Source organism: Bufo bufo, chromosome 1 (assembly GCF_905171765.1).
Source record: "Bufo bufo chromosome 1, aBufBuf1.1, whole genome shotgun sequence".
NCBI lineage: Eukaryota > Metazoa > Chordata > Amphibia > Anura > Bufonidae > Bufo > Bufo bufo.
Window position 1 is genome coordinate 641101468 of NC_053389.1, and position 24176 is coordinate 641125643.

At 43.6% G+C, this 24176-nt stretch overlaps 1 protein-coding gene across 3 annotated transcripts in view; it reads right to left on the bottom strand.

Moving 5' to 3' along the window:
- LOC120985752 overlaps positions 1-13458 on the bottom strand; it is a 111364-nt gene extending 97906 nt beyond the window's left edge. For all 3 annotated transcript variants that reach the window (XM_040413868.1, XM_040413867.1, XM_040413866.1), the window contains exon 1: positions 13332-13458. In XM_040413868.1, the coding sequence (XP_040269802.1) occupies positions 13332-13398 (67 nt within the window). In that variant the 5' untranslated portion in view covers positions 13399-13458. The remainder of the gene's footprint in view (positions 1-13331) is intronic.
- Between the last annotated feature and the right edge of the window lie 10718 nt (positions 13459-24176).

The following is a 24176-nucleotide window of genomic DNA, read 5'->3' on the forward strand; positions in this document are numbered from 1 at the left end:
CGGACTCTACCATTTGAATGTCTCAACAGAAATCAAGACTCATCAGACCAGGCAACATTTTTTCAGTCTTCAACAGTCCAATTTTGGTGAGCTCGTGCAAATTGTAGCCTCTTTTTCCTATTTGTAGTGGAGATGAGTGGTACCCGGTGGGGTCTTCTGCTGTTGTAGCCCATCCGCCTCAAGGTTGTGCGTGTTGTGGCTTCACAAATGCTTTGCTGCATACCTCGGTTGTAACGAGTGGTTATTTCAGTCAACGTTGCTCTTCTATCAGCTTGAATCAGTCGGCCCATTCTCCTCTGACCTCTAGCATCCACAAGGCATTTTCGCCCACAGGACTGCCGCATACTGGATGTTTTTCCCTTTTCACACCATTCTTTGTAAATCCTAGAAATGGTTGTGCGTGAAAATCCCAGTAACTGAGCAGATTGTGAAATACTCAGACCGGCCCGTCTGGCACCAACAACCATGCCACGCTCAAAATTGCTTAAATCACCTTTCTTTCCCATTCTGACATTCAGTTTGGAGTTCAGGAGATTGTCTTGACCAGGACCACATCCCTAAATGCATTGAAGCAACGGCCATGTGATTGGTTGACTAGATAATTGCATTAATGAGAAATAGAACAGGTGTTCCTAATAATTCTTTAGGTGAGTGTATATCCAGGTACTCTTTTCACCAGTGGTTGCAAAAGAGAATCCAACCACATCCCTAACCTTTCAGTCAGCGAACCTATACCCGAAATTATAGGACGTAGTGATGGGGGGTTGGTACCTTTGTGTACTTTAGGTAAAGCATGTATGATGGGCGTAACTGGAGATTCCACATTTAAAAAGGTGAACTGTTTGTGTGTTATAACTCCCAGATCTCTGCCTCTGCACAGAACTTTGACATATTCCTGTTGGTATTTATTCAGGGGGTCACAGTCCAGCTTAGGATATGTGGAATCATCAGATAATATACCCATCATCTGCTGATAGTACATTTGTTTATCAAGCACTACAACCGAGCCCCTTTTGTCTGCCATTTTAATTACCACATTATTTAAATTGGCTAGTTCTTTTAAAGCTGATTTTGGTTTTTTTCGTTAGATTGTTGTGTACATTTGTGTGGAGTTGCATATCATGTGTGGATGCAAGTTCTCTTTGAATAGCTTCCTGAAAGACATCAATACCATGAGTGCGAGATTTAAGTGGGTAGAACTGGGGGTTCAAGACCTTAAAGTAATCACCTGTCATGTCACCATCAGATGTATTTTCACTTTAATGCTGAAGACTCGTCAGACACATTAGCGAGACTTGCTCTTTAAAGGAAAATTCCATAAAATTGTTCTTTGTCTCGCCCTGTGTCCTCGAGTGTTCAACTGTATCGTGGAAATGTCTGTTCACAGTTAAGTTCCTAACAAACATATTTATATCCAGAATAGTAGAAAACATATCAAAGTCCACAGTAGGTACACAATTAAGTCCCAAAGCCAATACTTCCCTCTGTTCATGTGTTAGAATATGACTGGATAAGTTCAATACATCCAATAATTCCCGCCTACAGGAACAATCTTTTACTTCTTCTGCAGACATGTAGCCATAAGATGCGTTGTTTTTTTTTGTGTGCTTTTGTCCTGCATGTTTTGTTTGTTTTTTGGAGCGCTTATCGGACCAGTTTTGTTTTTATTTTATTTTTTATTAGTAGGATAAACTGTGCTGTGAACTAGTCTGTTGCATATTTTTTGGAGAGTCCCCCTGATGAAGGTCCTGTGAATCATCTGTTTCAGCTCTCTCCTGATCAGATGAGTTAAAGCTCACTCGATGCGATTTATTCCAGTGCTTTTGTTTTTTATTTTGTTTTTTATTTTTCAAAATAGATTTTGGTGCTTGAATAGCACTTTCTCTTCTTCCCCATTCATATATTTGGTCATTAAAGTAATCGTATAAGTCTCTTTGAATCCTGATACGTTTTGTTTCTACAATACTTTCCTTCAGTTGTATTTAAAGTTTACTTGTTCCTTTGATTCACATACTATTAACTTCCTCAATCTCAAATTGAGTGGTATCCCTGATAATATTATACAAACCAAAACTTATCAGAAGGAAATCACTGGCAATACGATATTGAGGGCTTATAGTCACCATCCTATGCATACTCTGAAGGCAATTCCTGTGGGAGAAATGATCAGAGCACGCAGAAATTGCAGTACTGATGTTTCTTTTGACAAAGAATGCAGAGAAGTTATTTCTCGTTTATGAGATAGAGGATATCCCGATTGGATGCTGACTAGGGCCCTCAATATTGTTTAAAAAAATATAGAAAGGAGTTACTTTTCAAATCAGATAAAAAGACAAAAGAGAAAATGGACAGGAGAAGTGAAAATAAAACTACACAACCCACGCTAGTACTAACATATAGCCAACAATTTTTTCAAATAAAAAATGTGATATTAAAATGTCTCCCCATTTTATATGAGGATGATATTTTATACAATGTTTTAAAAGATGGTTGTAGGGTGGTGCCGAGACGACGACGTACATTAGCTAATACCCTGTCCCCTTCCTTTTTCTCGACCGCGGTAAAAACTTCATCTAACACTTGGCTTAAAGGGGTATTCCCATCTCAGACAATGGGGGCATATCGCTAGGATATTCCCCCATTGTCTGATAGGTGCGGGTCTCACTGCTGGGACCCACACCTATAACGAGAACGGAGCGGGGAAAGCTGTGGCTGGAGAACCCCAGATTTCCCGGGGGTCCGTCCACCACCATGCGCTGCTCACATAGAAGCGAATGGGAGCATACCGTGCATGCGTGGGCCAGGCTCCCATTAATTTCTATGGGGCCGACGGAAATAGCCGAACCAGCGCTCGGCTATTTTCGGCAGCCCCATAGAAATGAATGGAGGGCGGCTGCGCATGCGCAGTGCGCCATCCTTCATTTGCGGGGCCCCATTCTCGATATAGGTGCGGGTCTCAGCGGTGGGGTCCTAGCGATATGCCCCCATTGTCTGAGATTGGACAACCCCTTTAAGTATACAGGCTGTGGGAGCTATCCTTGCAAAACATGTAAATATGCTTTACCCAAGAAATGTTTTCATGATTCGAACCACAATATGACATTTCCTATTTAAAAAAAAATTACATAAATTGCAACACAGTTGTCATAGTGTATATTATATTATGCACTGACTGTGATTTGATGTACATAGGCAGTTCTTTGAGAAAATTTTTAACTAGAATATTAGAATTGGAACATATTAATTATATAGAAAATCCATCCTGCCTAGGGACATCAAATGCAGCCAAACATTTTATATCCTTACATGATCGCAATTTAAAGAGGTTTTGAGCATTTGCAATAGAAAAAGTTGTGCCCCCCCCTAGAGGAGGTGATATTAAAAAAATGATTTTACAAAGAGAAGCATTTTGGATCTTTAGGTTAAATACCAGGTCTGACATGGAACTAAGGGTCCATTCACACATCCGTGTGTGTTTTGCGAATCCACGGATCCGCAAAACATGGACAGCGGCAATGTGCGTTCCGCATTTTGCGGACCGCACATTGCCGGCACTAAGAGAATATGTCTATTCTTGTCCGATATTGCGGAAATGTATGGGTCCGCAATTCCGTTCCGCAAAATGCGGAATAGAATTGCGGATGTGTGAATGGACCCTTAGTATGAGAAAGGAGTTGATGTATTAGTATTGAATTTGATTAATATTTATACATAAAAAAATGAAAAGAAAGAGAAATAAAAGAAAAGAAAGATTATTTTCTCATATATATCTCCCATGCAATGTATTTCAAACAAGCAGTAAGCACCGTTATAATTTGTCAAAAAGGCACAGATATATTTTATAACAATATGACTTTTGAAATCAACTGAATATTTTTTCCATTTTATCCTGTTCACACATTGGGCCAGATTTATCATGACTCTGACAGCTCACTCCACTTTCAAATATGGCTAAAGTCAGTTTTAGCCAAGTCAGATTTATGATCGGCCCTTTAAGACTGTAATAAATGTGGTTTGACGGTAGCAGTTAATCCGTCAGTAAGCAGCTTTACAAAAGTCGCACATCTTTACGAAAAAGTCGCACGTTTTTATGAAAAAGTCGCATGTTCTATTAAAAAGTCTCATAAGATAAGCATGGTCCTCACTGGAGTGAAATTGAGACTTTTTTGCGACTTTTTAAATAGTCCCAATAGTAAATCTGTCTAGAGATTCATTTACATAAGAAAACACGCCCACTTTCAGAAAACTGGCGAGCATAGTGCAGAGCAGAAAAAAGCCGCAAATTTGTGCGCAGTTTTAGCGTTTGGGACTTTTTTGGGGACTTTTTCACTCCATTATTCTGACCTGAGCTAATGATAAATCTGGTGCATTGTGTTTTTCTTATGTATAGATTTAGTCTGAGATTTTTTTATTATATATTAACCCTTTCATGACCAAAGGTCATTGATGCCCCAGTGTCCAGGTCAAAATTTACAAATCTGACATGCGTCACTTTAAGTGGTAATAGCTTTGGAACACTTTTACTTATCCACGCCATTCTGAGATCTGAGATTGTTTTCTCGTGACACATTGTACTTCATGACAGTCATAAATTTGAGTCAATATATATCTCCTTTTTTTTAAAAAAAAAATCCCAAATTTACCAAAAAATTGTAAAAATTTGCAATTTTCTAAATTTCAATTTCTCTGCTTCTAAAACAGAAAGTGATACCTCATAAAATATTTATTACATAACATTCCCCATATGTCTACTTTATGTTGGCATCATTTTGGAAATGTTATTTTATTTTTTTAGGACGTTAGAAGGCTTAGAAGTTTAGAAGCAATTCTTAAAATTTTTAAGAAAATTTCCAAAACCCACTTTTTAAGGACTAGTTCAGGTCTGAAGTCACTTTGTGGGGCTTACATAGTGGAAACCCCCCATAAATGACCCCATTGTAGAAACTACACCCCTCAAGTTATTTAAAACCAATTTTACAAACATTATTAACCCTTTAGGTGTTCCACAAGAATTAAAGGAAAATGGAGATGAAATTTCTAAATTTCACTTTTTTAGCAGATTTTCTATTTTATTACATTTTTTTCTTTAACACATTAAGGGTTAACAGCCAAACAAAACTCAATATTTATTACTCTGATTCTGCGGTTTACAGAAACACCCCACATGTGGTCGTAAACTGATGTAAGGGCGCACGGCAGGGCGCAGAAGGAAAGGAACACCGTATGGTTTTTGGAAGGCAGATTTTGCTGGATTGGTTTTCTGAACGCCATTTATTTTTCTGCCGATCGTCTTGTGCAGGGGCTCATTTTTTGCAGAAAGAGTTGAGGTTTTTATTGGTACAATTTTTGGGTACATAGGATTTTTTGATCATTCATTATTACATTTTATGGGACAAGGTGGCCAAAAAATTGGCTGTTTTGGAAGTTTTTTTTTTTTTTTTTACAGCGTTCATCTGAGAGGTTAGGTCATGTGACAGTTTTATAGAGCAGATCGTTACGGATGTGGCAATACCCAATATGTATACTTTTTCTTATTTATTTAAGTTTTACACAATAATAGCATTTCTGAAACCAAAAAAATGATGTTTTAGTGTCTCCATAGTCTGAGAGCCATAGCTTATTTATTTTTTGGGCGATTGTCTTAAATATGGGCTCATTTTTTGCGGGATGAGGTAACGGTTTGATTGGTACTATTTTGGGGTATATTCGCCTTTTTTGATTGCTTGGTGTTGCACTTTTTGTGATGTAAGGTGACAAAAATGGCTTACTTTTTTACACCATTTTTATTTTTTATTTTTTATGGTGTTTATTGGACGGGGTTGATGATGTGATATATTTATAGAGATGGTCGTTACGGACGCGGTGACACCTAATATGTGTGGTTTTTGTTTGTTTTTTTGTTTTTTTTTTATAGGAAAAGGAAATTTATTTTTTACATTTTTATTTATTTATTTTTACTTTTATTATTTTCACATTTTTTTTTATCAGTTCCCTCTTGGATCTTGAAGATCCAGTGGGGCTGATGGTTGTACTATACTTTGCAATGCCCTTGCATTGCAAAGTATAATACAATCAGATGCCTGTAGGTGGAAGCACTGCACGCCTATACCATGGCAACCGGACGCCTTTGCAAAGCGTCCGGTTGCCATGGCAACCATCGGGCGCTGCGATCGCAGCAGCCCTGATGGTTGAGAGAGAGGGGGCCACCTCCCTCTATTACCCCATGGATGCCGCTACTGCGGCATCTATGGGGTTACAGCAGTGTCAGCATAGAGCTGACACACGCTGCTGATGGCGGCGGCTCAGGAATGGAGCCGCTGCCATCACACACAGAAGGGGGACCGATCGGGGGCAGCGCTGGAAAGGGGGGGGGCAGAATTTTACAAATTACAGATCGGGGCAGGAGGGGGCGGACTGCATGGGGGGGGGCAGGATTAGATGATGGACAAGAAGGGGGCACAGATCGGTGCAGGAGGGGGCGGACCGCATCAGGGGCAGGACAAGAACAAGGAGGGGGCACAGATCGGGGCAGGACCGCATCGGGGGCAGGACATGAACAAGGAGGGGGCACAGATCGGGGAGTTCAGGACACATTACCGATTTCAGGCTCTGATCTGCAGAGCGCAGATCAGCCTGAAACCGGCATTTTAACACTGCCGCGATCCGATTGGTTAGTCTGCACAGACTAACCAATCGGATCGATTGCCGGCAAGGGGCCACTCTGGGGCATTACCGCACTGTCTGCTGTCCGTGACAGCAGCATGACAGGGGCAGAAGCTTAAATCCAAGCGCTTTGCAGCGCTTGGATTAAAGAGCTGCCAGAACGTGTATATACGTGGTAGCTGCACGGGGCATGTGCAGCTATCACGTATATATACAGATTGCAGTCGTGAAAGGGTTAATGAACATCAGGGATTGTTGATCAATGATATGAAATGTCACACTTTATATAATTTTATCTGTGTATGATACAGTATGTGTTACATGTGGCAAGTTATTGAGTTCTCTCTTTGCATTAGGTAATTTCTTATCCTCACCCCCGACCTGATTGGAGGTGTGACTTGTATTTAAAAGTCTAGCAAAGGGAGCCTCATTTGGTTACGATTAGGGTCCATTGACACGTCCGTAAGTGATTTGCGGATCCGCAAAACACGGACACCGGCAATGTGCATTCCGCTATTTGCGGACTGCACATCGCCGGCACTATAATAGAAAATGCCTAATCTTGTCCGCAATTGCGGACAAGAATAGGACATGTTCTATTTTTTGGCGGAAACGGAAGCACGGATGCGGAAGTGCGGATCCGCAAATGCATATTCTGGCCCCATTGAAAATTAATGGGTCTGCACCCGTTCCGCAAAATTGTAGAACGGATGCGGACCGATTTTGCAGACTTTGAATGGACCCTTAAGAACATACCTGTGTTCGAAACACGTCAACTTTTGCTTGGGTGGAGGATTGTGTCTATGTGAGTCATTTGCTGCTAGAAGAAATAAAGCGCAACAAAGTTTTATTGTGAGTGCTGGAATCTTTTTTCCTTACCTTCATGAATCTAAGATGTGTAACGGTCACGTCCACACACACATAGGGGGAAGGATAGTGACCACTGCGCTCCACCCTCACCCATGGCCCTGCCTACTTGCCTCACGAGTCCTGATGACAGGGGACAACTGGACGACAGTCCCTAACATAGGATACGTGCAGGGAAGACAGACAAGACAAAATACGGAACATGAACGGACCGGGTCAGAACCAAGAGAGCTACGCAGTACAAAGGGTTAAGCAAAGAATGGTCAGGAGAAGCCGGGGTCAAATACCAGGAGAGTAGAGAAGTACAAGAGGAGTCCTAAGAGAGTAGTCAGATGGGAGCCGAGGTCACAATACCAGGACGGATGCGCAGTACAGGAGGAGCAGGCAAAAGGATCGTCAGGGAACGGAATCAGGTGAGTATTCAGTAGTCCAACAAATAGCCAGGAACCTAGAAATTAACAGGCAACCTGTGGCTAGCAGGCTGCCTGTATTTATAGTGGGGAGTGAGGGTCATGTGACGTGGCCAGCGTCACATGACCGACAGACCAACCAGTTGAGCACCGAGTGATCAGCTCGGCGCTCAAGGCAGACTTAGGAGCAGGGAGCCACCCAGCAGTAAAGCCACCCTGGGAATGAGGTCAAACACAGATCCTCATTCCCAAAGCTAAGCAACAGTTCTGCGGGCAATGGGGGACCGAGTGCACCTTCGGAACCCCGTTACAGTACCCCCCCCCCCCCCCTTTTACGAGGGGCCACCGGACCCAAGACTTCAGGCGATGGCTTTTCAGGGTGTTCTAAATGAAATTTACGAACCGGTCTAGGAGCATGAACCTCCCTGGCAGGTATCCAAGATCTCTCTTCAAGTCCATACCCCTTCCAGTGAATCAGGTACTGCAAGGAGTTACGCACCTTCCTGACATCCACTATTTTAGACACGACATACTCGACAGCATCATTAACAAGAACCGGCGGAGGCGAGGCTTTCGATGGTACTACCGGTTCAAAATATTTTTTTAAGTAGAGATTTATGGAACACATTATGAATGTGGAATGACTCGGGCAGCTCCAACCTAAATGATACCGGGTTAATCACCTCCATTATCTTATATGGTCCAATAAAACGAGGAGCAAATTTTCTAGAAGCTACCTTGAGAGATAGATTCTTGGAGGACAACCATACTTTATCCCCAACCTGAAAGTTCACCCCCCTTGAACGTCTCCTATCGGCCTTGAGTTTTTGAGAACTTTGAGCCTTTTCTAGGTTCGATTGAACCCGGGCCCAAACTGTGCACAGTTCGGAGGAGAGTTTATCAGCTTCAGGATTAGAGGAGACGGACGACCCAGAATGAAAACGGGGATGAAAACCATGGTTACAAAAGAAAGGGGAGACCCCAGCAGAAGAATTGACACGGTTATTCAAAGCAAATTCAGCCAACAAAAGGAATTTGACCCATAATTGATGGTCATCAGCAACATACAACCTCAGGAATTGTTCCACAGACTGATTAAGGCGTTCAGTCTGCCCATTACTCTCAGGATGGTAGGCGGAAGAAAAAGACAACGAAATTTTACATCTTTGACAGAAGGCCCTCCAGAATTTGGACACAAACTGCACACACCTGTCCGAAACAATATTTTCCGGGATGCCATGTAAACGAACAATCTCTCTCACAAAAATAGACGCCAGGGTTTTAGCATTCGGAAGTTTAGCCAGGGGAATGAAATGAACCATCTTGCTAAACCTATCGACCACTACCCAAACCACAGTCTTACCCTCCGCCAGCGGTAGGTCAGTTATAAAGTCCATCGAGATATGGGACCAGGGTCTACTGGGAATGGGTAGGGGTCGTAGGTTACCAGCAGGGCGAGTCCTAGGTGTCTTAGACCTGGCACAAACCTCACAGGCCGACACGTAGGACTTGACATCCCTGGTCAGAGTGGGCCACCAATAAGATCTAGAAACTAGATCCTTAGTGCCCTCAACACCCGGATGTCCACAAAAGGCAGAATCGTGACACTCACCCAACAGCTGGAGACTAAATTGTACGGGAACAAACAACTTATCTGTTGGGGTGGATGCCGGTGCCAGATGTTGTTCAGCCTTAATGCGAGCCGAGATATCCTGGGTTAGAGCCGCTATGAAGATGTTTGCTGGTAGGATGGATTCAGGCGGCGTCTCAGTGGGTTAAAAAGCATGGAAGCTCCGAGATAATGCGTCTGCCATCACATTTTTACTTCCCGGCCTGAACGTAATGGAGAAATCAAAACGGGTAAAAAACAGAGCCTATCGGGCTTGTCGGGGATTCAACCTCTTAGCCGACTCGAGAAACATTAGGTTTTTATGATCAGTGACAACAGTTACTCGATGCCTTGCCCCCTCCAAAAAATGTCTCCACTCCTCAAATGCCCATTTAATAGCCAGCAGCTCCCTATTCCCTATGTCGTAGTTTCTCTCCGTGGGAGAGAATTTCCTAGAGAAGAAGGCACACGGTCTCAGGTTAGTGAGGTTAGCAGGACCTTGTGAAAGGACGCATCCACCTCCCCAATAAAGGGTCTCTCCTGATCAGGCTGGATCAGAATGGGAGCGCTACTAAATGCCTTTTTTAATGTTTCAAATGAAGAAATGGCCTCGGTAGACCAATTCTTCAAATCCGCCCCTTTCTTAGTAAGGTCGGTCAATGGCTTAGCAATTACAGAAAAATTCATGATAAATTTACGGTAGTAATTAGCGAAACCCAAAAACCGTTGTAAAGTCTTTAAGGATGAAGGCCTTACCCATTCCTTAATTGCTAAAACCTTACCAGGATCCATCTTAAAGGCGTGAGGAGTCAAAACATGCCCTAGAAACAGTATCTCCTGTACACCAAAGACACATTTCTCTTGCTTAGCGGATAGCTGGTTCTCCCTCAACACCTCTAATACTTGTTTGACATGGGACACATGAGATTCGAAATCAGGAGAGAATATCAAAATGTAGTCAAGATAGACAATAATACATTTACCTAAGAACTCCCTAAGAATATCGTTCATTACGTTTTGGAACACAGCTGGGGCATTGCTGAGTCCAAAAGACATCACCTGATATTCAAAGTGTCCTATCGGAGTATTGAACGCTGTCTTCCATTCGTCTCCCTCGTTGATTCGGATTAGATTGTATGCCCCTTTCAGGTCAATCTTGGAAAACCAAAACCTGGTTAAATAAATCCGGAATCAATGGGAGAGAGTATCTATTTTGGACAGTGATTTTATTTAATCTCCGGTAATCAATACAAGGCCTAAGACCACCATCCTTCTTTTTAACAAAGAAAAACCCTGCTCCCATAGGAGAGACTGAAGGTCTAATATGCCCTCTAGCAAGGCTCTCCTTAATATAATCTTCCATAGCCTTGCGTTCGGTCCCTGAAAGATTATAAATTCGACCTTTAGGAAATTCGGCACCCTCAATTAGCTCTATGGCGCAATCATAAGGTCTATGGGGGGGTAGAACCTCTGGAGTAAGGGACGAGAATACATCAGAATATTCCTTAATAACAGAGGGTAATGTATTAGACCTTACTGAAACCCCAGCCTGGACCACGGACAAGCATGAGTCACACTTAGGTCCCCATTTCACCAACTCTCCTTTGGACCAATCAATTGTTGGGTTATGTAAACGGAGCCAAGGCAACCCTAGTACCACCTCAACCGGTAGGTTCTCCAGGACTAGAAGAGAACATCTCTCAGAGTGGCACACACCCACGGACAGAGAAATTTCAGAGGTACATGACCTCACCGTACCACCAATCAGGGGAGTAGCATCAATAGCCATGACATGGATAGGTGTAGGTAAAGCAAACATTGGAATACCCAATTTACAAGCAAACTCAAAGTCAGTAAAGCTGGCCACTGAACCGGAGTCAATAAAGGCCTTACCCGGCCACTTATTAACCCCCAGAGAAATTGTTATGGGTACCAAAAGCTTACCTTTAGAAAAATCAGGGTGTACCTGGTCTTTAGGTTGTCTTGCCTTAGGAGACTTGTCAGAGAGAACCCTCTTAGGACACTTGTTGATCCAATTGCCAGGATCTCCACAGTAGAAGCACTCTCCGCGTCTGCGACGAAGATTACCCCGGGTCATGCCAACCTGCATGGGTTCCTCGGTGGAGACCTCAGTGTTGTCCCTGGAAAAGGCCTCTGGCTGGACCACCATCTGAGAACAGAACTGTCGTTCTTGTCGTCTCTCTCTAACTCGTCTGTCAAGTCGGACAACTAGGGTCATCATCTCCTCTAAGGTCTCAGGAATTTGGTAATTGACTAATAGATCTTTTAAATTATCAGATAGACCAGACCTAAACTGACTCTTCAGGGCTGGTTCATTCCATCCTGAGGGGACACACCACCGTCTGAATTGGGTGCAATACTCCTCCGCAGGGAGATGACCCTGAACCAGTGCCCTAAGAGCCGTCTCGGCTACCAGGGCCCTGTCTGGTTCATCATAGAGGTTACCCAGGGACTGAAAAAAAACCTCCACAGAAGTTAGACAACTGGCCCCAGGAGGTAACGAAAATGCCCAGTCCTGGGGATCACCCTGTAGTAGAGAAATGATAATCCCCACGCGTTGGCTCTCAGGACCGGAGGACACGGGGCGCAAACGGAAGTAGAGTTTGCAATTCTCCTTAAAGGAGAGAAACCTCTTCCGGTCTCCAGAAAAGGGTTCTGGGAGCTTGATCTGGGGTTCAAAATGTGGACTGGAGGACAGAGCAGTGGAAGAACCTTGCCCTAACTCACAAGAACAGAGTTTCTCTCCTAGCTCCTGCACCACCTGTGTCAAGTTAGAGACATGGTCAGTCAGGGTAGTAAGAGGATTCATGATACAGTGGTTATTGGGCCTGTTAATCTGTAACGGTCACGTCCACACACACACAGGGGGAAGGATAGTGACCACTGCGCTCCACCCTCACCCCTGGTCCTGCCTACTTGCCTCACGAGTCCTGATGACAGGGGACAACTGGACGACAGTCCCTAACATAGGATACGTGCAGGGAAGACAGACAAGACAAAATACGGAACATGAACGGACCGGGTCAGAACCAAGAGAGCTACGCAGTACAAGGGGTTAAGCAAAGAATGGTCAGGAGAAGCCGGGGTCAAATACAAGGACAGTAGAGAAGTACAAGAGGAGTCCTAAGAGAGTAGTCAGGTGGGAGCCGAGGTCACAATACCAGGACGGATGCGCAGTACAGGAGGAGCAGACAAAAGGATCGTCAGGGAATGGAATCAGGTGAGTATTCAGTAGTCCAACAAATAGCCAGGAACCTAGAAATTAACAGGCAACCTGTGGCTAGCAGGCTGCCTGTATTTATAGTGGGGAGTGAGGGTCATGTGACGTGGCAGGCGTCACATGACCGACAGACCAACCAGTTGAGCACCGAGTGATCAGCTCGGCGCTCAAGGCAGACTTAGGAGCAGGGAGCCACCCAGCAGTAAAGCCGCCCTGGGAATGAGGTCAAACACAGATCCTCATTCCCAAAGCTAAGCAACAGTTCTGCGGGCAATGGGGGACCGAGTGCACCTTCGGAACCCCGTTACAAGATGTCTGTGTGGTAAACTCTGCAAAGACAAGACATGGCTGAGAGAAGTCATGGCAGTCTGGGCCAAATAGAGATGAGGAAAGTCCACATCTGTAGTGCTAAATGCCTCTTATGTCATATGGAAGCATACATATGTTTTCTTCTGTATTAATCCATACAAATCTGACAAAAAATAAATATGTCTACATATGCTACATAATTCTGATAAAACATTTTTTCTATGACACCTACCTTTTCCTTGAGAAGTCAATGAATAAAGTAGTAGAGTCATTATCATAACTTTTCTCGCAGCAGTCATTTTTCAAAATGCCTTCTAGAAACGTACAGTCTTACATCTTGTACTAAAACCATAACCACATCCTTCCTTTTTGCTTAAAACATAAAAAAATAGAAGAGTCTTAAAAGAGGAACTTGGATGAACTTCATAGAATTATGTGAATAGAGGATATGACTACATTGGAAAAGGGAACTTATCGGTCTTTTCTATCCTTGTAGCTCTCTTGGACCTCTCTTCGCGATTCCCCTAGGTATCATTTTCAGCCCAAAGCTATCATGAAATGCTCATGCACATAATGGAGAGGACTCAGTAAGGAGTCCTCTCAATGCATTTTACTGCTCATTTGTGGGAGCACAGGAATGTAAGTGAGTATGAATTGCATAACCGGACTCAGCACCCTTTACCTTATACAACGCTTACTCTAATTCTGGAGCTGGCAGATTCACTTTAAAAGCTATTATTTATTTGAATGGCACTTGTATAAATTCCTATGCACTGAGCTCCCCCTAGTGGCAGATGCAGGTAGAAAGTTTTATCAAGTGCTGAAGGAAAGAAGAGTGCATAAAGTGACGGAAAGGAAAGGTGATGTTCTGTATCAGTATGGAACAATGCATAAATCTTATTCAAATGTATGCTTGTAAGAGGAATAAATGTTATGCTCCCCTCTGGAAAAAGAATGAATTTTCCACTCAGAGCCCTTCCCGCACCATGCCGTAAATATATGGTACTGGGATGGTACTGGCTCAGGAGCTGAGGCATCACCATTATCAGCGGGTGTCAACTGTAATACATAACTGACACCCTGCTGCAACACCAGCAATAACTCCAATTGCATGTGTTTAATCTATTAGATGCCATGGTCAATAGCGACTTCCGCCTCTAAGACTAGTTTCACTCGAGTGCTTAGTATCTGGCAGGCTTTTTCGGCAGGGAACAGCCTGCTGGATCTCTCTGCATTATGGCATTGTCGGAAGCTTAAAGGGGTTATCGAATAGTGAAAATACCCCTACAATGCCCAGACGATACTTTCCCGGTCCTTGGCACCCGCATCCATCCAGATTCCTGCATGGCCACCGCTTGCATCTCCCCGTCGCGCAGATCAAAACATCCGGTTACGGGGTAAGCAGCCAGTAGCAGGCTGTGATGGTGACCAGCCTCCCTAGCGTCACCCGTGATGCTAGGGAGGCGGTCACCATTACGGCCTGCTGCTTCCCCCCATCACCGGATGTTTTGATCCACGCAATGGGGAGATGCAGCGGTGGCCATTCAGGGACCTGGAGGGACGCAATAGCCAGGGACCAGGTAAGTATCGTCTATAGGGGCATTGTGGGGGTATTTATATTGGATAACCACTTTAATCATCGCTGTCTGGTCCCATTAACTATAATGGGGACTGGCAGAGATCTCGCTGCGAATCAGCAAATATGCTTAGAATCCTGTCTCATTCATAATTTTCTACGCCTGTCTTAGGTGTAGAAAGTGGTCTAAATGTAAGACAGCTAGGAAGCTGTCTTACATTTTGAACTGGGGTTGGATGCAACAAAGTTATGAAGAAGCAAATCCCCTGCCGATCTTAATAAATGTGCCCCTATGTATGTGTACGGTGCTGGTAGACGTGACTTAAGGACCAGCGCAGTACATGTACGGCGGGCTGATCGGGCGGTTGCATGAGCTGCGCCCACCCGATCAGAGGCAGGGGTCCGGCAGTCAATGATAGCCGGACCCAGCGCATTAACCCTCGCATTGCCGCGGTCAGCACTGACTGCGGCTCGTGCGGGATCATGCCACGTGCGGCATGTCTTGGCAAAAGACAACTTTTCCCATTTTTTTATACAAAGTTGGCATTTGACCAAGATATTTATCTCACCCAGCATGGGTATATGTAAAAAGACACCCCAAAACACATTCCCCAACTTCTACTGAATACGGAGATGCCAGATGTGTGACACTTTTTTGCAGCCTAGGTGGGCAAAGGGGCCCATATTCCAAAGAGCACCTTTCGGATTTCACTCGTCATTTTTTACAGAATTTGATTTCAAACTCCTTACCACACATTTGGGCCCCTAGAATGCCAGGGCAGTATAACTACCCCACAAGTGACCCCATTTTGGAAAGAAGACACCCCAAGGTATTCCGTGAGGGGCATGGCGAGTTCCTAGAATTTTTTATTTTTTGTCACAAGTTAGTGGAAAATGATGATTTTTTTTTTCTTTTTTTTCATACAAAGTCTCATATTCCACTAACTTGTGACAAAAAATAAAAACTTCCATGAACTCGCCATGCCCATCAGCGAATACCTTGGGGTCTCTTCTTTCCAAAATGGGGTCACTTGTGGGGTAGTTATACTGCCCTGGCATTCTAGGGGCCCAAATGTGTGGTAAGGAGTTTGAAATCAAATTCTGTAAAAAATGACGAGTGAAATCCGAAAGGTGCTCTTTGGAATATGGGCCCCTTTGCCCACCTAGGCTGCAAAAAAGTGTCACACATCTGGCATCTCCGTATTCAGTAGAAGTTGGGGAATGTGTTTTGGGGTGTCTTTTTACATATACCCATGCTGGGTGAGATAAATATCTTGGTCAAATGCCAACTTTGTATAAAAAAATGGGAAAAGTTGTCTTTTGCCAAGATATTTCTCTCACCCAGCATGGGTATATGTAAAATGACACCCCAAAACACATTCCCCAACTTCTACTGAATACGGAGATACCAGATGTGTGACACTTTTTTGCAGCCTAGGTGGGCAAAGGGGCCCATATTCCAAAGAGCACCTTTCGGATTTCACTCGTCATTTTTTACAGAATTTGATTTCAAACTCCTTACCACACATTTGGGCCCCTAGAATGCCAGGGCAGTATAACTACCCCACAAGTGACCCCATTTTGGAAAGAAGACACCCCAAGGTATTTCGTGAGGGGCATGGCGAGTTCCTAGAATTTTTTATTTTTTGTCACAAGTTAGTGGAAAATGATGATTTTTTTTTTTCTTTTTTTTCATACAAAGTCTCATATTCCACTAACTTGTGACAAAAAATAAAAACTTCCATGAACTCGCCATGCCCATCAGCGAATACCTTGGGGTCTCTTCTTTCCAAAATGGGGTCACTTGTGGGGTAGTTATACTGCCCTGGCATTCTAGGGGCCCAAATGTGTGGTAAGGAGTTTGAAATCAAATTCTGTAAAAAATGACGAGTGAAATCCGAAAGGTGCTCTTTGGAATATGGGCCCCTTTGCCCACCTAGGCTGCAAAAAAGTGTCACACATCTGGTATCTCCGTATTCAGTAGAAGTTGGGGAATGTGTTTTGGGGTGTCTTTCTACATATACCCATGCTGGGTGAGATAAATATCTTGGTCAAATGCCAACTTTGTATAAAAAAATGGGAAAAGTTGTCTTTTGCCAAGATATTTCTCTCACCCAGCATGGGTATATGTAAAATGACACCACAAAACACATTCCCCAACTTCTACTGAATACGGAGATACCAGATGTGTGACACTTTTTTGCAGCCTAGGTGGGCAAAGGGGCCCATATTCCAAAGAGCACCTTTCGGATTTCACTCGTCATTTTTTACAGAATTTGATTTCAAACTCCTTACCACACATTTGGGCCCCTAGAATGCCAGGGCAGTATAACTACCCCACAAGTGACCCCATTTTGGAAAGAAGAGACCACAAGGTATTCGCTGATGGGCATGGCGAGTTCATGGAAGTTTTTATTTTTTGTCACAAGTTAGTGGAATATGAGACTTTGTATGAAAAAAAAAAAAAATCATCATTTTCCACTAACTTGTGACAAAAAATAAAAAATTCTAGGAACTCGCCATGCCCCTCACGGAATACCTTGGGGTGTCTTCTTTCCAAAATAGGGTCACTTGTGGGGTAGTTATACTGCCCTGGCATTTTCCAGGGGCCCTAATGTGTGGTAAGTAGGTAAATGACCTGTGAAATCCGAAAGGTGCTCTTTGGAATGTAGGCCCCTTTGCCCACCTAGGCTGCAAAAAAGTGTCACACATCTGGTATCGCTGTACTCGGGAGAAGTTGGGGAATGTGTTTTGTGGTGTCATTTTACATATACCCATGCTGGGTGAGAGAAATATCTTGGCAAAAGACAACTTTTCCCATTTTTTTATACAAAGTTGGCATTTGACCAAGATATTTATCTCACCCAGCATGGGTATATGTAAAATGACACCCCAAAACACATTCACCAACTTCTACTGAATACGGAGATACCACATGTGTGACACTTTTTTGCAGCTTAGGTGGGCAAAGGGGCCCAAATTCCTTTTAGGAGGGCATTTTTAGCCATTTGGATACCAGACTTCTTCTCACGCTTTGGGGCCCCTAAAATGCCAGGGCAGTATAAATACCCCACATGTGACCCCATTTTGGAAAGAAGACACCCCAAGGTATTCAATGAGGGGCATGGCGAGTTCATAGAAAAAAAAAAATTTTGGCACAAGTTAGCGGAAATTGATTTTTAAAATTTTTTTCTCACAAAGTCTCCCTTTCCGCTAACTTGGGACAAAAATTTCAATCTTTCATGGACTCAATATGCCCCTCAGCGAATACCTTGGGGTGTCTTCTTTCCAAAATGGTGTTATTTGTGGGGTGTTTGTACTGCCCTGGCATTTGAGGGTCTCCGCAATCATTACATGCATGCCCAGCATTAGGAGTTTCTGCTATTCTCCTTATATTGAGCATACAGGTAATGAGATTTTTTTTTTCCGTTCAGCCGCTGGGCTGAAAGAAAAAAATGAACGGCACAGATTTCTTCATTCGCATCGATCAATGTGGATGAAAAAATCTCTGCCAAAAAAAGAAAAAGGAGGGGAAAGGCGTCTGCCAGGACATAGGAGCTCCGCCCAACATCCATGCCCACTTAGCTCGTATGCCCTGGCAAACCAGATTTCTCCATTCACATCAATCGATGTGGATGAATAAATCATTGCCGGGATTTTTTTTTTTTATATATATACAAAGTGTTTGCCAAAGTATATGAACACCCCCACCTCCTCAGCTCATATGCCTCGGCAAACTTATCTTTTACTGCAGAGGAGAAATCTCGTCTTGCAGCGCCGCATACACCGACTTGCGTGTAATCTGACAGCAGCGCAATGCTTCTGTCCGAATGCACATCAGTGCTGCAGCTAGTCGATCGGTTGGTCCACCTGAAAGGTAAAAAAAAAAAAAAAAGAAAAAACCAGGCCGCAACGCAATAAATTTATTAACTGTTGAACAGAACATAGAAACTTTTTTTGAACTTTTTTAACTGAACGTTTAACTTTTTTACTTACCGGTATTTTTTTTTTTGTTTAGTTTTTTTTACCTTTATAGAACAAACCTCTCCTTCCCCATGGGACAATGTGCAAAGCGCAAATCGCCCAAAGATGTGGCGAAGTACGTTATGCACTTTATCCCAGGTGAAAGGAGAGGTTTGCAGCAGCTGTGAGTGAATGGGCCCTAATAGCCCTGTGTGCCTGTCCTGGTGAGATGTGATCCCTATGCTAGGTGTACCTGTGTGTGGTACTTCCGGAAACACTCTCCATAGCATAGGGCAGGGTGGTCAGCACAGTCAGGACAGAAATAGCGGGTGTCACGCCTTATTCCACTCCTGCTACAGACACGACATCTTTTTCGGGGTGACGGTTGGGTTGAGGTACCAGGAACGACACTGGGGAAATGTCGCTCGTGTAGACGGCTAACTACACTGGTGGATGGGGCCACGGAACCTCCTGGGTAAAGGAGGTTCTCGATGATCTCTTCCTGGAATTTGAGGAAGGATCCTGTTCTCCCAGCCTTACTGTAGAGAACAAAACTATTGTACAGCGCCAATTGAATCAAATATACAGACACCTTCTTATACCAGCGTCTGGTTCTGCGGGAAACTAAATACGGAGACAACATCTGGTCATTGAAGTCCACCCCTCCCATGAGCGCATTATAGTCGTGGACACAGAGGGGCTTTTCAATGACACGGGTTGCTCGCTCAATTTGGATTGTCGTGTCTGCGTGAATGGAGGAGAGCATGTAAACGTCACGCTTGTCTCTCCATTTCACCGCGAGCAGTTCTTCGTTACACAAGGCAGCCCTCTGCCCCCTTGCAAGACGGGTGGTTACAAGCCATTGGGGGAAGCCCACGCGACTAGTTTGCGCGGTGCCACAGGCGCAAATCCGTTCTAGAAACAAATGCCTAAAGAGGGCCACATTGTGTAGAAATTGTCCACATAAAGATGGTACCCCTTGCCGAATAAGGGTGACACCAAGTCCCAGACTGTCTTCCCACTGCTCCCCAGGTAGTCAGGGCAACCGACCAGCTCCAGGGTCTGATCTTTTCCCTCATAGATCCGAAATTTGTGGGTATAGCCTGTGGCCCTTTCACAGAGCTAATACAATTTGACCCCATACCGGGCACGCTTGCTTGGGATGTATTGTTTGAAGCCAAGGCGCCTGGTAAAATGTATTAGGGACTCGTCTACGCAGATGTTTTGCTCAGGGGTATACAAATCTGCAAATTTCAGGTTGAAATGGTCTATGAGGGGCCGAATTTTGTGGAGCTGGTCAAAAGCAGGGTGGCCTCTGGGACGGGAGGTGGTGTTGTCGCTAAAATGCAGAAAACGGAGGATGGTCTCAAATCGTGTCCTGGACATAGCAGCAGAGAACATGGGCATGTGATGAATTGGGTGCGTTGACCAATATGACCGCAATTCATGCTTTTTTGTCAGGCCCATGTTGAGGAGAAGGCCCAAAAAAATTTTAAGTTCGGAAACTTGGACTGGTTTCCACCGGAAAGGCTGGGCATAATAGCTTCCCGGGTTTGCGGTTATAAATTGTGTGGCATACTGGTTGGTCTCTGCCACGACTAAGTCCAAGAGCTCCGCAGTCAAGAACAGCTCAAAAAATCCCAGGGCCGAACCGATTTGAGCCGTCTCAACCCGAACTCCAGACTGGGCGGTGAAAGGGGGAACTACTGGTGCGGCTGAAGTTGGTGACTGCCAATCAGGATTTGCCAGCACCTCAGAGACTCTAGGGGCTCTACGGGCCTGTCTGTGCGGTGGCTGCGACGGGGTAACTATTGCACGTGCCACCGTACCAGCTTCAACTGCCCTTCTGGTGCTCGCTACTTCACCATGTTGTACGGCAGTGCTGGTACTAGGTCCAGGAAGGGCTGCGCTGCTGGTGTATGCCTCACCATGTGATCCGGCAGCGACAGCCCCACTCTGCTGCTCTTGAAGCGGATCCTGCATAACCTGTGGTCTAGCGACACGGGGCCGGGTACGCCTGGTGCTGCCAGGGACCTCCACCTCCTCGTCCGAACTTTGGGTCAGAGAGCCACTGCTTTCCACAGGTTCATATTCTGACCCGCTAGATTCGTCAGATGAGGGTTCCCACTCCTCATCCGACTGGGTCAGAATCCTGTAGGCCTCTTCAGAAGAATACCCCCTGTTTGACATTTTGGACTACTAAATTTAGGGGTATTCCCTGAGACTACCCAAGAAAAAAAGCAAACCTGTCTTACAAAGGGGAGGCTAGCGAAGTACCGGAGGCTGCTGCGGTTGATAAAAAATATCAAAACTGTCTTTATTATCGCCGCAGTGCGTGTAAAATGAATGTGCAGTGATCAAAAAATATATATTTTTTGTCACTGCGGTGGGGCGGGCGTGGGTGAACGCACGTGTGGGCGACCGATCAGGCCTGATCGGGCAAACACTGCGTTTTGGGTGGAGGGCGAGCTAAGGTGACACTAATACTATTATAGATCTGACCGTGATCAGTTTTGATCACTTACAGATACTATAAAAGTACAAATGCTGATTAGCGATACGCTAAACAGCGAATAAAAGTGACTGCGGTGCGGTGGGGTGGGCGCTAACTGACGCTAACTACCTAACCAAGGGGCCTAAACTATCCCTAAAACCTAACAGCCAATACCAGTGGAAAAAAAAAAGTGACAGTTTACACTGATCACTTTTTTTCCTTTCACTAGTGATTGACAGGGGCGATCAAAGGGGTGATCAAAGGGTTAATTGGGGTGCAGGTGGGTGATCTGGGGCTAAGGTGTAGTGTTGGTGTACTCACAGTTCAGTCTGCTCCTGTGCTGGATCCAACCGACGAAAAGGACCAGCACAGGAGCAGACAAGCCATATAACAGATCATATTTACTAATATGATCTGTTATATGACTTTTGATTGGATTTTTTGAAAATCGCCAGCCTGCCAGCCAATGATCGTTGCTGGCAGGCTGGTGACGAAATACTTCTTTTAATTTTGCCGGCCCGCGATGCGCATGCGCGGGCCGGCTTTGAGCGAAATCTCGCGTCTCGCGAGATGACGCGTATATGCGTGACTCTGCGCAGCGCTGCCACCTCCGGAACGCGATCCTGCGTTAGGCGGTCCGGAGGTGGTTAAAAAAACACCCATTTTTTGCAATACCCTTCATGTGGGGCCTTTGCTGCATTTGTCACTGTGAAATACAAGCTTGAAATACTGAAATTATATTCTGGGTTTAAAAAAACACCCATTTTTTTGCAATACCCTTCATGTGGGGCCTTTGCTGCATTTGTCACTGTGAAATACAAGCTTGAAATACTGCAATTATATTCTGGGTTTAAAAAAACACCAATTTTTTGCAATACCCTACATGTGGGGCCTTTGCTGCATTTGTCACAGTGAAAAACAAGCTTGAAATACTGCAATTATATTCTGGGGTTTAAAAAAACACCCATTTTGGGCAAGATAATAAATTTGCGGCCTTTGCTGCATTTGTCACAGTGAAATACAAGTGTAAGATACTGCTGTTATATTCTGTTATTGATAAAACACCCATTTTGGGCAAGTTAATAAATTTGCGGCCTTTGCTGCATTTGTCACAGTGAAATACAAGCGTTAGATAATGCTGTTATATTCTGTTATAAAAAAAACACCCATTTTGGGCAAGATACTAAATTTGCGCCCTTTGATGAATTTGTCACAGTGAAACACAAGCTTGAAATACTGAAATTATATTCTGGTTTTAAAAAAAACACCAATTTTTTGTAATACCCTACATGTGGTGCCTTTGCTGCATTTTTCACAGTGAAATACAAGCTTGAAATACTGCAATTATATTCTGGCTTTAAAAAAACACCCATTTTTTGCAATACCCTTCATGTGGGGCCTTTGCTGCATTTGTCACTGTGAAATACAAGCTTGAAATACTGAAATTATATTCTGGGTTTAAAAAAACACCCATTTTTTTGCAATACCCTTCATGTGGGGCCTTTGCTGCATTTGTCACTGTGAAATACAAGCTTGAAATACTGCAATTATATTCTGGGTTTAAAAAAAACACCAATTTTTTGCAATACCCTACATGTGGGGCCTTTGCTGCATTTGTCACAGTGAAAAACAAGCTTGAAATACTGCAATTATATTCTGGGGTTTAAAAAAACACCCATTTTGGGCAAGATAATAAATTTGCGGCCTTTGCTGCATTTGTCACAGTGAAATACAAGCGTTAGATAATGCTGTTATATTCTGTTATAAAAAAAACACCTATTTTGGGCAAGATACTAAATTTGCGCCCTTTGATGAATTTGTCACAGTGAAACACAAGCTTGAAATACTGAAATTATATTCTGGTTTTAAAAAAAACACCAATTTTTTGTAATACCCTACATGTGGTGCCTTTGCTGCATTTTTCACAGTGAAATACAAGCTTGAAATACTGCAATTATATTCTGGCTTTAAAAAAACACCCATTTTTTGCAATACCCTTCATGTGGGGCCTTTGCTGCATTTGTCACTGTGAAATACAAGCTTGAAATACTGAAATTATATTCTGGGTTTAAAAAAACGCCCATTTTTTTGCAATACCCTTCATGTGGGGCCTTTGCTGCATTTGTCACTGTGAAATACAAGCTTGAAATACTGCAATTATATTCTGGGTTTTAAAAAAACACCCATTTTTTGCAATAACCTACATCTGCGGCCTTTGCTGCATTTCTGACAGTCCAATACAAGTGTGATATACCGCTGTTATATTCTGGTATTAAAAAACACCCATTATGGGCAAGATAATACATTTGTGGCCTTTGTTGCATTTGTTACCGTCAAATACAAAGTTTAAATACTGCAGTTATATTCTTGGTTTAATCATTTGTCTGATACATTGTTGGGTTACATATCCCAAATTTTTGGCTGTGATATACCCCTGCTCTACCTAGTGGACAGGTTAATACATTTCACTAATTTGTCTGTTACATTTTCGGTTGAAATTCACCAATTTTTGGCTGTGATATACCCCTGCTCTACCTAGTGGACAGTTTAATAAATTTCACTAATTTGTCTGTTACATTGTCGGGTGAAATTCACCAATTTTTGGCTGTGATATCCCCCTGCTCTACCTAGTTGACAGGTTAATAAATTTCACAAATTTGTCTGTTACATTGTCGGGTGAAATTCACCAATTTTTGGCTGTGATATACCCCTGCTCTACCTAGTTGACAGGTTAATAAATTTCACTAATTTGTCTTTTACATTGTCGGGTGAAATTCACCAATTTTTGGCTGTGATATACCCCTGCTCTACCTAGTTGACAGGTTAATAAATTTCACTAATTTGTCTTTTACATTGTTGGGTGAAATTCATAAATTTTTGGCTGTGATATACCCCTGCTCTACCTAGTGGACAAGGAAATACATTTCACTAATTCATCTGTTACATTATTGGGTGACATTTTACAATTTTTGCTGTGAATAAACCCCTGCTCTGCATAGGTGACAGGGACCTAAATTGCAAAAAATTGTCTGTTACATTGTCAG